The sequence below is a fragment of the Phodopus roborovskii genome, unplaced genomic scaffold (assembly GCF_943737965.1).
Source record: "Phodopus roborovskii unplaced genomic scaffold, PHOROB, whole genome shotgun sequence".
Classification (NCBI taxonomy): Eukaryota; Metazoa; Chordata; class Mammalia; order Rodentia; family Cricetidae; genus Phodopus; species Phodopus roborovskii.
Window position 1 is genome coordinate 1,300,818 of NW_026126755.1, and position 12,775 is coordinate 1,313,592.

Genomic DNA, 12,775 nt, shown 5'->3' on the forward strand with positions numbered 1-12,775 from the left:
GGAGATACCATCTGAGACCCCAAGTGTACCCCTGTTGCCATCCAGTGGCCTGCCGTCCTGGCCTTGTGAATGCGATCCTGAGGGGTAATGACAGTGGTTTCTTCCAATTGGCATTTCCCTCAGTTCCTCTCTGGTAATAACAAGTGTGTCCATCAGAGTCAGGTGGAGTATAATTTCGTTTGACTGTGATCAAATCCCAGGAAGAGGAGGGCCACCAGTAGGCGTCCCCAGTGGTCTCACAGCCCCATTCATAGCAAAAGTATGCCTCATATCCCCCACATCGGTAGGCTGTGGCTCGATCTCTATTATCTCGGGGGCAAACATAAAAACCCGATTGGGCTAATTTGCATCTAGCAGTGGGGCTGCTGCATCCATGGGCCGTCATCTGTTGGGGTCTGGCTCCCATGTATAATGATTTTAAGTTATGGGGACCCATAGTTGGGATATCCCAAGTGTCCAGTCCGGCAGCCAGTTGGCAAAAGTTGGGGGTGAGTGTAGGCCACCAGGTGTTAAGCTCATGGTTGCCCTGAATTTCCCAAACGACCTTCCCGCTCTGGGACCAAACTTGCCATGTCAAAGAGTACACTTGGTGAGGGCTTCCTTCCTGCATCACAATTCCTCGTCCCAACAAGGCCCATAAAATGGTTAAGGGGCCCCACGGGTAAGTCTTAGCTTTAGCGGGTTTTGGGTGCGCTGAATTCTCCATGGTGAGGTCGTGGTCAGTTCCTTCTCTCCCGTGGTGTAGGCGGCCTTGACATGGGAAGTGTGGATCCAGGCTGCGATGCCGTCAACCTTTAGTGCCATCGGGGTAGTCAAGAGGACAGTGTATGGTCCTTTCCACCGGGGTTCCAGGTTCTTAGTCTGGTGTCTGCGTACCCATACAGTGTCTCCTATCTGGTAGGAGTGCGGCACCACCGGCTTATCTAGCTGCTCCTGATAGGCTGCCGCAAGTGGTTTCCAGACTTCTCTCTGGACAATCTGTAATGCCTGCAAATGAGCTTCCAGAGAAGGACTATTAGCAAAAACAGCAATGTTGGAATCCAAGAAATTTATAAATGGGGGCGAGGCCCCATATAATATTTCAAATGGGGTGAGTCCATGTGGGCCTGGCGTGTTTTGGGCCCCGTATAAGGCTAAAGGCAGGAGGAGCACCCAGTTTCTAGAGCCAGTTGCAAGCGTTAATTTAGACAAAGTCTCCTTAATTGTTCTATTCATGCGCTCTACCTGTCCTGAACTTTGGGGTCTGTATGCACAATGTAATTTCCAATCAATCCCCAAAAGCTTAGCCACCAACTGACTTACCTGGGAGACGAAGGCGGGCCCATTGTCAGTACCCAGGACCTGGGGCATCCCATACCTGGGGAAGATTTCTTCCAAGAGTTTCTTGGTCACAGTCTTTGCCGTTTCATGTTTTGTGGGGAGAGCTTCTACCCATCTAGGGAAGGTGTCTATGAACACCAGTAGGTGTCTGTATCCGTATAATCCAGGCTTTACCTCTGTGAAGTCAATTTCCCAATGGGTGCCGGGACGGTGTCCTCGAACTTGGATCCCTGGTTGGAGCTTAGTCCTGCCTGCATTTACCTGGGCGCAGGCTTTGCATTCATCAGTTACTTTTTGTATGGCCCCGTCTCTGTTTAAGAGGTATTGTCCCATCTCCTGGCGTTCTAGGAGAGTCTTCATCTTTTTGGGGCTCAGATGGGTTAGTTTATGTAAACAGTCTATCAGTTCATAGGTTTGTCTCATGGGTCTAATGATTGTTCCTTTGAAAATCCAATGCCCCTTTTTGGGGTCATAAGTGGCCCCCATTTTCTTTAGGAGATTTATGTCCTCTTGGCTATATGACAGGGAGCGTCTGGGTGCCTGAGTCTCCTCTGGCCACGTCAAAGGAAGGGCTCGGGTGGTGTTGAGGGAGTTTAGGGCAGCCTCCCTTGCAGCTGTGTCTGCTAGTTGGTTCCCTTTTGCCTCCAGGCTATCGCCTCGTTGATGGCCAGGGCAATGCATAATGCTCAATTTCTGAGGCAGAAACAAGGCTTTTAGCAGCGCCAGGATCTCAGCCTTGTTTTTTAATTTCTTTTCCTTCTGAAGTTAATAGTCCTCGCCTCCGGTAAATTTCCCCATGTATGTGGGCAGTGGCAAAGGCGTATCGGCTATCTGTATACACGTTCAGTCTCTTCCCTTCTGCCATCTGAAGGGCCTGGGTTAGCGCGATGTGCTCTGCTCTCTGGGCTGAGGTGCCTGCCGGAAGGGCTTTTGCCCAGACTACCTCCGTCTCTGTGGTCACCGCTGCTCCCGCCTTCCGCTCCCAGTTCACCAGGAAGCTGCTGCCATCCATGTACCAGGTGTAGTCGACATCTCGGAGGGGTTGATCCGTCAGGTCCAGTCTAATCCTGTGCATTTCCACAAGGATCTGGAAATAGTCATGCAGTTCTGGCTTTCCCGGCAGGGGGAGCAGAGTGGCGGGGTTAAGTGCAACCACTGGACTGAACTGGACTCGGTCCACATCCAGGAGCATGGCCTGATAATGAGTCATGCAGGTGTTGGAGAGCCAGCGGTCTGGAGGTTGTCTAATCAAGGCTTCTACTGCATGGGGTGCTAGGATAGTTAAAGGCTGACCCAGAGTTAATTTGCCGGCATCCTTGACAAGGACTGCAATGGCTGCTATCATTCGCAAGCAGGGTGGCCAGCCCAACGCTACTGGATCAAGTTTCTTTGATAAGTAAGCTATTGGACGCTTCCAGGGGCCCAATCTCTGAGTGAGGACTCCTTTAGCATAGCCCTGCCGTTCGTCCACAAACAATTCGAAGAGTTTGGTGATATCAGGGAGGCCCAATGCTGGGGAGGCCAGCAAGGCCTTTTTAATATCCTGGAATGCCTTCTGTTGTTCCTCTCCCCAATTAAACAGAGTCCCTTGTTTGGTGAGAGGGTATAGGGGTGCAGCCATCTCTGCAAACCCTGGAATCCAGAGGCGGCAGAACCCTGCAGTCCCCAGAAACTCCCGCAGCTGGCGGGGATTTTTAGGGGCAGGGATGTCAGTAATAGTCTGTTTACATGCCTCAGTCGGCCATCTCTGTCCATCCCTTAATTGATAGCCTAGGTAGATGACCTCTTTTTGGCATATTTGGGCCTTCTTTGCAGATGCCGATATCCTAATTGCCCTAGTGTCTGCAAGAGGGCTTCTGTGCCCTCCCTGCACTCCTGTTTTGATGCTGCCACCAGGAGGAGGTCATCAACATATTGGAGCAGTAACAGGGCAGGATGCTGCACCCTGAAATCTGCCAGATCTTGGTGCAAAGCCTCATCAAAGAGAGTTGGGCTGTTCTTGAACCCTTGGGGAAGCCTGGTCCAAGTTAATTGGCCTGAGAGCCCAAGATCTGGATCCTTCCATTCAAAGGCAAACAGAGATTGACTCACAGGATGCAGCCGTAGGCAGAAGAAAGCATCCTTTAAATCCAATACGGTGTACCAAGTGTGGGAAGGTGGCAGTGCGCTCAGTAGATTATAAGGGTTGGGGACTGTAGGGTGTATGTCTTCTACCCTCTTGTTGACCTCTCTTAAATCCTGCACTGGCCGATAATCCCCAGTACCAGGTTTCTTTACCGGCAGTAGGGGAGTATTCCAGAGTGAGCGACAGGGTGTGAGGATGCCCTGGTCCAGCAGCCTCCTTATATGAGGTTTTATTCCCTGATATGCCTCATGAGACATGGGGTATTGTTTAATGGAGACAGGGGCAGCAGTAACCTTTAGTTGGATTATGAGCAGAGGCTGTTGCAGTGCTAATCCCATTCCCCCAGTCTCGGCCCATGCCAGTGGGAATTTATCAAGCCAAGGAGTCATGTCAGGTCCCTGGGGTCTTTGAGTTTCATAAAGTCTATATTCATTTTCCAGATGCAGTGTGAGAATCTGGAGGGGGGGCCCGTTGGGGCCCGTTATGTTAGCCCCTCTGTCTTCAAAGTGAATTTGAGCCTTTAATTTAGTGAGGAGGTCTCTTCCTAATAGTGGATAAGGGCAATCCGGGACATGCAGAAAAGAATGTGTCACCTTACCGGTAGCCAGCTGTACTTTTCGATCCGTCGTCCATCGGTATCTCTTACCACTTGTAGCTCCTTGGACCCAGGCCGATCGGTCACTGAGTGGTCCCGAGGTATGGGTTAGGACTGAGTGCTGGGCTCCGGTATCTACTAGGAAGGTGACTGGTTGCCCCCCAACATTGAGAGTTATCCTGGGCTCAGGGGGGAGCTCCTGGCCCCGACTGTCCTAATCCTCCAGGGTCAGAAGGGAGGTTGGGGGCCTGGGCTTCTTCGGCCCCCTGGGTCGCTTTGTACAGTCCTTTACCCAGTGTCTTCGTTCCTTGCAATAGGCACATTGGTCCTTCTCCACTCGGGTCCCTTCCAGTCTGCCCCTGCCTTAAGTCCTTTTCTATCCTGACCTGAAACGACGGTGGCCAGCAGTTTGCTAAATTCTTTGTTCCATTTCCGTTCCCTAGCGTTCTCTCTCTCCTCAGCTTCCTTTCTAAATCTCTCCTCTCTCTGTTCTGACTCCTCATGCAGCCGTTCCTCTCTTTCCTCAATTGTCTCTCTCTTATTAAAGATGCATTCTGCTTCTTTTAATAAATCCTGTAGGGAACTTTCCTTGAGGTTATCAAGCCTCTCTAATTTTTTTCTGATATCAGGAGCTGATTGCCAAATAAAAGACATAGAGACATTGGTAGCCTGTCCTGGATCCTCTGGATCATAGGGAGTATACATACGATAGGCTTCTTTAAGTCTTTCTAAAAATGCTGACGGAGTTTCCTCCGAGCCCTGTATGACCTGCTTTACCTGGGCCAAATTGATGGGGCGGCATGCTGCCCCATGGAGACCCGTTATGAGCAACTGGCGATGGAGGCGCAGGTTGTTCCTACCTTCAACCGTAGTGAAATCCCAACCAGGGCATTCCAAGGGGAAGGCAGCATCAATTTCATTAGGGAATAGCGTGGGGCGGCTATTTTCGCCGGGAACGTTTTTCCGAGCCTCGAGGAAGACTAGGGAATAGCGTGGGGCGGCTATTTTCGCCGGGAACGTTTTTCCGAGCCTCGAGGAAGACCCGCTGTTTCTCTTCAGAGGTCAGCAGGGCCTGCAGCAACTGCTGGCAATCATCCCAGGTGGGTTGATGAGTAACTAGAATGGACTCGATCAAAGAGGTTAGGGTGGTGGGGTCTTTGGAAAAGGAAGGGTTATTATTTTTCCAATTAAAGAGGTCAGAGGCTAAAAAGGGCCAATACTGAGCTTGGCCGTTCGGCCCTGTCCAGAGTGGGAGAGCATGAGAATTGGAATCCGGCGGGGGCTCCTGCCGACCTCTCAGTCGCCCAGCCATCGGCGAGGGGGCAAGTGCTTCAGGGTCGGGGGTCGCTCGGGAGGCCCCCGATCCACAGCCGCAGCTTCTCCTTGTTGTTCAGGTCCCGGACCCTGGTATGGGGGAGGTTCATCAGAGAGTAAGTCAATAAGAGGAGAGTCAGGACTGGGCAGTAACACCTCAGTGGGTACTCTTTTGGACTTCTCCTTGTCTGCCTTAGAGCTTTCCAAAGGTTTCCCTGTCACTGTACTCTTTGTGAGGGTGGGACAAAGGGAGGATGTGGTCGGGGTGGTAAGAGGAGGGAGAGGTAAGGAAGGGGCGGTAGGAGTCAGGGAAGGACATGCAGGGGTTGTGAAAGGCTTAACCCGAGGTGGAGGGTCAGAAGCCAAGGCTTCTTAGGTGACGATGTAGGCAACCTGGTCCAAGTGGCCATGTGGCCCGGGATCCATCACTCTGGCTTTCACCTGTGAAATAGTATCAAGGTTAAATGTCCCATCTCTCGGCCAGGCAACATTAAAGGTTGGCCACTCGGACGAGCAGAGAGTAATCCATTTCTTCTTTCGGACGTCCAATGACTGGTTGTTGGCTGTGTCTTTGACGTCGCCCCAGTGCTGGAGAGTGAGACTTAAGGGGGTTTTTATAGACTGCCCCATCCCTTCAGAGAGGAGGGTGCCAAAGATAATGCCACCAAACAAGAGACAGAGACAAACACAAAACAGACATGCAGCGCGGCTCCGGCGTAAAAACGAAAGCAAAAATACAGATGGAGACTCTGAAGAGGGTCCGGATCCCTCGTCTCCCAGAAGAACCGCATACCCCGCGGATGAGGGCTGTGCCCCAACGAGTCCGACTCTGGTAGTGGGTTCAGACAGATGAGTCCCAAAAAGTCGGGCCCAGATACCCCTGGGGTATCTGCGGGAGAGAAGTCCGAGTTCGTCAACTCCTTCTCTATTCCGCCAAAATACTGATCGACTCAGCTGAATCGTACAGAATTCAGATTCGCAGTGCCATAGATGAACAAATGAACAATGAACACGAACGAAGGGCTGGCCAGCTTACCTCCCGATGGTGGGTCGGTGGTCCCTGGGTGGGGGTCTCTTATCCCGGACGAGCCCCCAAATGAAAGACCCTCAAGGAGTGTCTTCCCTCGGGAGAGACCCCGTGCCCAAGGATCAGTCGAGACCACTCGTGTGGATGCAATCAGCAAGAGGCTTTATTCAGATACACAGGTACCTGGGACGACAAGATCTCCTTGAAGACTTGCGTGCCGACAGGCTGGGGAAAGGGATTTTTATAGAGACAGGGGAGCAAAAGCGCAGGTACAGAAGCAAGATGCATGGCTACAGGGATGCAGGGGCCTTTCAATAGTTGTTCCTGCCTGGTTTACCAAAGATGGTGGCAGCTATTTTACTGCCAGCAATGAGAGCTGTGGTCACTGCCTTGATCTGCATGCTGCCGGCTTGGAGATGTGGTCACTACTATTGCCAGCTCTGATACACAGCAATAAATTGTTAGCAGTGCTTTTTAAAACCCTGCAGTTTTTTTGCCACTTATGCCGAGTCAGAAACCTTCCCTTAAAGGAGACGCAAATATCTGCTTGTCTCTCGCAAAGCAGAGTCCAACCGAGAAAACTGCTGTTACCAAGAAATCTTGCTTGTCTCTATTCTCTTGTTTCTAAAACCCTTTTTAAGCTTTTGTTAAAATTTAAGTGTAAGTTCTTATTAGCCACGTGGGTGCCAGATATTGAGGTTAAATAAGGATCAGGATAAACAAATAGGCTGAATAGATGTTTATTCAGGGAGAAATAACTTACAACCTAGACAGATGAACACCAGGGAATTCCACCCGATGCTCTCCTGTCCTCTCCTGTCCTCGTCATGCCAGCCAGAGAGCTTTTCCTGGATCTCTCTCTGACCTCCTTCCACAGGTCACTTCTTCCCATGGCTCCACCCCCCAATGGGCATGGTCAGTGCCACAGAAGGACTATCTCACTACATGAGACCTCTTGGATTTGTCATGCATAACTATCACTGAGAACACCCTTTTAGCTGAAGCAGCAGAAATCGATACTGTCTTTATTATATAAATAAAACAGGCAAGTTTCCTCTTTGAAAATCATGAACTACTTTTGAACAATTGCTTCCAAGTGTGAATTCCTCTGGGAAGAGAAAGGAGCATGTGGACTATAAGGATGAGAGTAGGAAACAAGAAAACACACTATCATTATAATAAAGAAGGGGAGGGGAGTGTATTTCACATTTTTTAAATTAAAAGTTATTATTATTATTATTATTATTATTATTATTATTATTATTATTTTACATATCAATCCCAGTTCCCTCTCCCTCCCATCCTCCCATGTGCCCTGATCCCTCCTCCCATCCCATTCCCTACCCATCCACAGGGAGGGTGAGGCCTTCCAGGAGGGATCATCAAAATCTGTCAAGTCATTTGGAGCAGGGTCTAGGCCCTCTCTCCTGTCTTAAGGCTAAGGGAGTATGCTCCCTTGGAGATTGTGCTCTCAAAGCAATTTTGTGCACAAGGAATACATCCTGGTTCCACTGTCAGAGGTTCTGTAGACTCTGCAGGCCTTCTGATACCCATGTTCAGGGGTCTGGGTCAGTCTTACGCTGGTTCCCCAGCTATCAGTCTGAGGTCCATTAGCTCTCCCTTGTTCAGGTCAGTTGTCTCTGTGGGTTTCTCTAGCCTGATCTTGACCCCTTCACTTATCACTCCTCTCTCTCTGCATCTGGATTCCAGGAGTTCAGCTCAGTGTTTAGCTGTGGGTGTCTGCTTCTGTTTCCAACAGTTATTACATGAAGGTTCTAGGACAGCATATGTTAGTTATCAATCTCTTTATTAGGGAAGGGCATTTAAGGTAACCTCTCCTCTGTTGCTCAGATTTTTAGGTGGGGTTATCCTTGTAGGTCTCTGGACATTTCTCTAGAGTCAGTTTTCTCTTCAAACCTGCTCATTCTTATTTCATTAATTAAATATGTTTTTGAAAATTTCACAATATACATAGTGCATACTCAAGAATTCTCACCTGTCACCTGCTTCCTACTCTCTACTTCATGCTCAACTCTCTTCCATATAAATCCTTTTCTACTATTCCTGTGTATTTGTTTTGTTTTCTGACCAACTCATATTAACGAGGACTATCTGTGTTGCATAATTTAGAAGACTACTGTTGGAGACTAGTGGGCACAACAGTGGGTATATAACTCCCTATTTCCCAGAATCTGCCAATAGCCAGTAGCTCAGTAGTGAGGGATTGTACTCCAGGATCCCTTCCCAATTATGTCACATTTTCTTATATGATATGTTTCTATTTTCAATATATTCTGTGAAACTTAAAGTTTTTGTGTGACTTTCAATAGCTCAGATTTATTCATCAAACCCATGTTTGCAAAATTTCTGAAGTTTCTCTTGCTGATGATTTATAGTCTCATTTTATTAAAATCCAAAATGTAAGAAATTATATCATTCATTTATCATTTAACATGTGTTGTCGCATAAATTGTGATATTTTTGAGAAAGTTCCATGAGTCTCTGAAGAGAGTACATATCCAAAATTATTAAGTGGAATGTTCTGAAAGTATCCTGTCTAATTGATAGCCAGTCATCCAATTCATATATTTTAATGAGCTAATAAAACAATTTGCATTCAGCTACTCTCAATAATTGTTTGGAAGCAAGGGCATTTGCATGAAATCGCATGTACCTGGAAATAATAATATTAAGAAAATTACCCAGTCTTAGAAATACTGATATAGTATGTTTGTTTTTATTTGTGGTTACTGTAATTTATATAGCTACACATAATTCTGTATATATGAAAATAGAACAGAAATTGTCTAGGGGCAAGGGGGAGGGAAAAGTAAAAGAGAACTGTTTGCAGCCAAAAGATCAACTCAGTGAGCCTTACAGCTTGGGGCTTGAATAGGTTCACAGGTTCCCATCCCTAGCTGAGAACTGTTGATTACTGATGGCTGCTGGGAGGCAAAGAGATTAATTCTGTTTTCTTTGTGGGTATAGCCCCTGATATGTTAACCATGATCCATCCACTGAATGACCTCACACCCATGAGTATACAGGCATTACAAAATTGAGTCAGAAGGATGCAGAATTTTAGAAGAGGATAAAAAGTTTGCAGTGATATGTGGGGAAGATCTTGGAGAAACACTGGAAGCATGCATAAAATTAATGAATATATTACATTTTAAGACATTCTTTTTATTTACTCTATTTATTCTAGGTGTCTTTCACATCTTGCCTCCAGATTCCACTCATCTCCCTACACCTTCAAAATAAAATAAAATAAAAAATAATTTTAGAGCAAAAAAAAGAAAAACCAAACCAAACAAAACAAAACAAAAAGGGAAGAAGGGTAAAATCTCAGCACTGGAGCTGTAGTGTGACACAGTGAGTCAGACAGTAAATCCTTTTATCCACACAGTTTTACATGCAGGCATTCATTGCAAAGAAACATAGGTTTGGTTTGATGTCCCTGATCTATGGTATACCATTGACTCTGGGCCCTCACTTTGATTCTTTCTGGGCATCCTGTTGCTGGCCTGTGTCATGAAGATCCTGCAGCCCTGAGTCCACGGGACCAAAAACCCCACCGCACCCCACATGCTCCAACATATCACAGATAGGGTGGATATTGTGGTGGGCCAACACATAACTGGTTCTGGGCCTGGATAGTTGCAGGGATGATCAGCCAGCCAGTTCTCTCCTGTCTGTACCTCCAGAGTTAGCTCTCCAGAATTGCTCTGGCTAGTTTACCCTTTGCTGTATATGGGGCAAGGCCAAATATCTGACTTCGTGTCCTCTGGGCTAGTTCTCCCACATCTACATCTTCAGGGCCAGTTCTACCGTGCTGCCAAGGTGAGGTATAGGGGTTCATTCTCCCAAGACTGAGGCTGTTGAGGGGCAGGAACAGCACTCACACGCTTATGACCTTATGGCCAGCTCTTCCACAGGAGTTGATGGGCAGAAGTGTAGGCATCTCTCCTCCACCCAAGACAGATGAGTAATGGGAACAATCCTGCTATACTTACAATTTTGGGCCGGGCTCACCCACAACTCTGCCAATAGGGTCAGCTCTACTGTGCTGCCCAGACAAGATGCAGGGTTCACTTTCCCGAGTGCTGCTTCGAAAAGAGCAAGTCAGGTCCTTTGCCAACCACAGAGGAGGGGGATGTGCCAAGCTATCTCACTCTCACATTCTCAGGGCTACCTTACTCATACCTCTGCCAACTGGATCAGCTCTACGGTTCTTCCTAGGTTAGGATCGAGCCTACTGTCCTGAGTGCTGTAGCTAGTAAGGGGACTCAGCTCACTCATCTGTCACAGACCATAAGGGCCAAGTCATAAGTGGGGGCATCTCTTCCCCAACCACACTGCCTGCCACATGTCATGTGAATAGTGAGGACAGCTCTCCCACACTCACAACTTTGGTGCTGGTTCACACACCCTGCCGACAGGGTTGGATCTATTGTGCTGCCCAGGTGAAATGAAGGCCCTGCTCTCCTGTATGTTGCGACTGGTTGGGGGCAGCTCTCCTGCTCTTATAACCTCAGTCCCAGTTTTTCCATCTGACTCGAGCATTAATGTGGCATCTCCATTAATCTCCCCTGCTCATGTAGCCATACGGCACATGATGGGTGGGACTAGGCTTCCCATACTGATGCTGTACATATTGGGTCCTAGTCTTGGGGTTCTTAATCTCATTAATAATAGAATTTATGAAGGAATTCAAATGAAAGTTCAAAGATAATCTACTCAAGTTATGAGGGAAAATTCCAAGTTCAGGCACATATCCAACTCAGCAACCTCACAGAGGAGAATGGAAGAATAAAGGGAAAAGCTTAGTTATGCTGTTAAAAGGCATGAGGTCAGACATATGGTAGACTAACTGTTACATGGTGAAAAGGGGGCATTTAGAGAAAAAGTACAAAAGCCTAAATCATCAAGAAAAGTATAATTATATTTATCCAGAATCCACAATTCAACAGGAAGCTACAGGGGAAAAAAAGAAAAAGAAAAAGAAAAGAAAAACTAAATGTTGCTCCTGTCTGATCTGGCCACTTTGAAGTAGGCAGACCCAATTGAATCTCAAAATAGCATGTAGGGACTGTACTGGGAGAATTCTGGGAAGGAAATGGGTAGTATATCCCTTATTTTTTTTCTTTTTGACACAGGGTCTTAAAATATAGCCTTGACAGTCCTATATATTTATGTAGACAAGACTGAACTTAAACTAATCAAGATCTGCTTACCTCTGCCTCATAAATCCTGGGATTAAATCTTTGCTGCACCATCATGGCCTCTAGAAATATTATTCCACTAATCCCTTTAGTGTGGTTTAAGAGGTTCCTTCACCCAAGTGATAGATCACCCCACCTGAAATGTTAGGTCCCTACTCATGTCACAGATTCTGTTCCATTGAAGATGAACTATCTTCAATGGGCCTTTACAGCTACCCTAATATCTTCCTGAAAAGATGGCCTAACATAACTTAGGAATGAGAGCAGGATCAGAGCCCCCAAACACGTTATCTCTGGCCTTTGGGAAAAAAAAAAAACAATCAAGAGGCCTAGGACCATTTTGGGCTTCTAGACAAAGAAGGATCTAGTTGTTTATTTGAGGTCTTTTTACCCTAAGCATCCTGTTCAAACCTCTCTCTCTTTTTTTTAAGGACACAAATCTTGCCGCCTATCTCTACGGGTCCACTCAGAGTTCCTGCGGGCAAGATCATTGACCCCCAAATCCTGGCCTCGGCCAAAGAACGAGGTCCCAGCTGGAGAGCGCCAGTTTCCAGTGAGATCCCACTATCCTGCAAAACCTTCTCAAGTTCCAGCTCAGCCCTTGTCCTCTTCCGCCAGCTATTGGCCAGAGGTGAGTCTGGGCCTAATCAGGGCTGCCTTTTCCCCCCTCCCCCACCCGAACTCCCTGGGTTGGCACCTGATCCTGCTGCTCCTGTCTCCGGTCCGAATCAAGAGCACCCTTGGAGCTCTGATACACCCCCACCCATCCCCACCGCCAGCCTAACCCCCCTAACCTGTGCCCTACGCCACCCACGGTCCTGCCGCTCTGGTTGAGCACTGGGACAGAGGGAAGAGCCAACAGTCCACCCTACTTCAGAGACTTCTCGGAGCAACTCTGAACAAAGGAAACCTGACTATCCACGCAGGACCACCCTTAATTTCCACCGGCTTGGTCTCTGACCCTGCCTCCAGTCTTCTGATGGAATACCGGGCCCCTCCTAGAATTCCGCCTATCTCTGCGGGTCCACTGGGAGTTCCTGTGGGCAAGATCCTTGACCCCCAAATCCTGGCCTCTGACAAAGAACGAGGTCTCAGCTGGAGAGCACCAGTTTCCAGTGAGATCCAACTATTCTGCAAAACCTCAAGTTCCAGTTCAGCCCTCGTCCTCT

General features: G+C 47.8%; 1 protein-coding gene across 1 annotated transcript; it reads right to left on the reverse strand.

Moving 5' to 3' along the window:
* Positions 1–645: 645 nt before the first annotated feature.
* Positions 646–5,984, reverse strand: LOC127214554 (uncharacterized). Its single transcript, XM_051174933.1, is given in 7 exon segments — positions 646–2,064; positions 2,066–3,138; positions 3,141–4,397; positions 4,400–5,009; positions 5,071–5,373; positions 5,376–5,531; positions 5,577–5,984. Coding segments are annotated over 7 exon segments (5,226 nt in total).
* Positions 5,985–12,775: the final 6,791 nt, after the last annotated feature.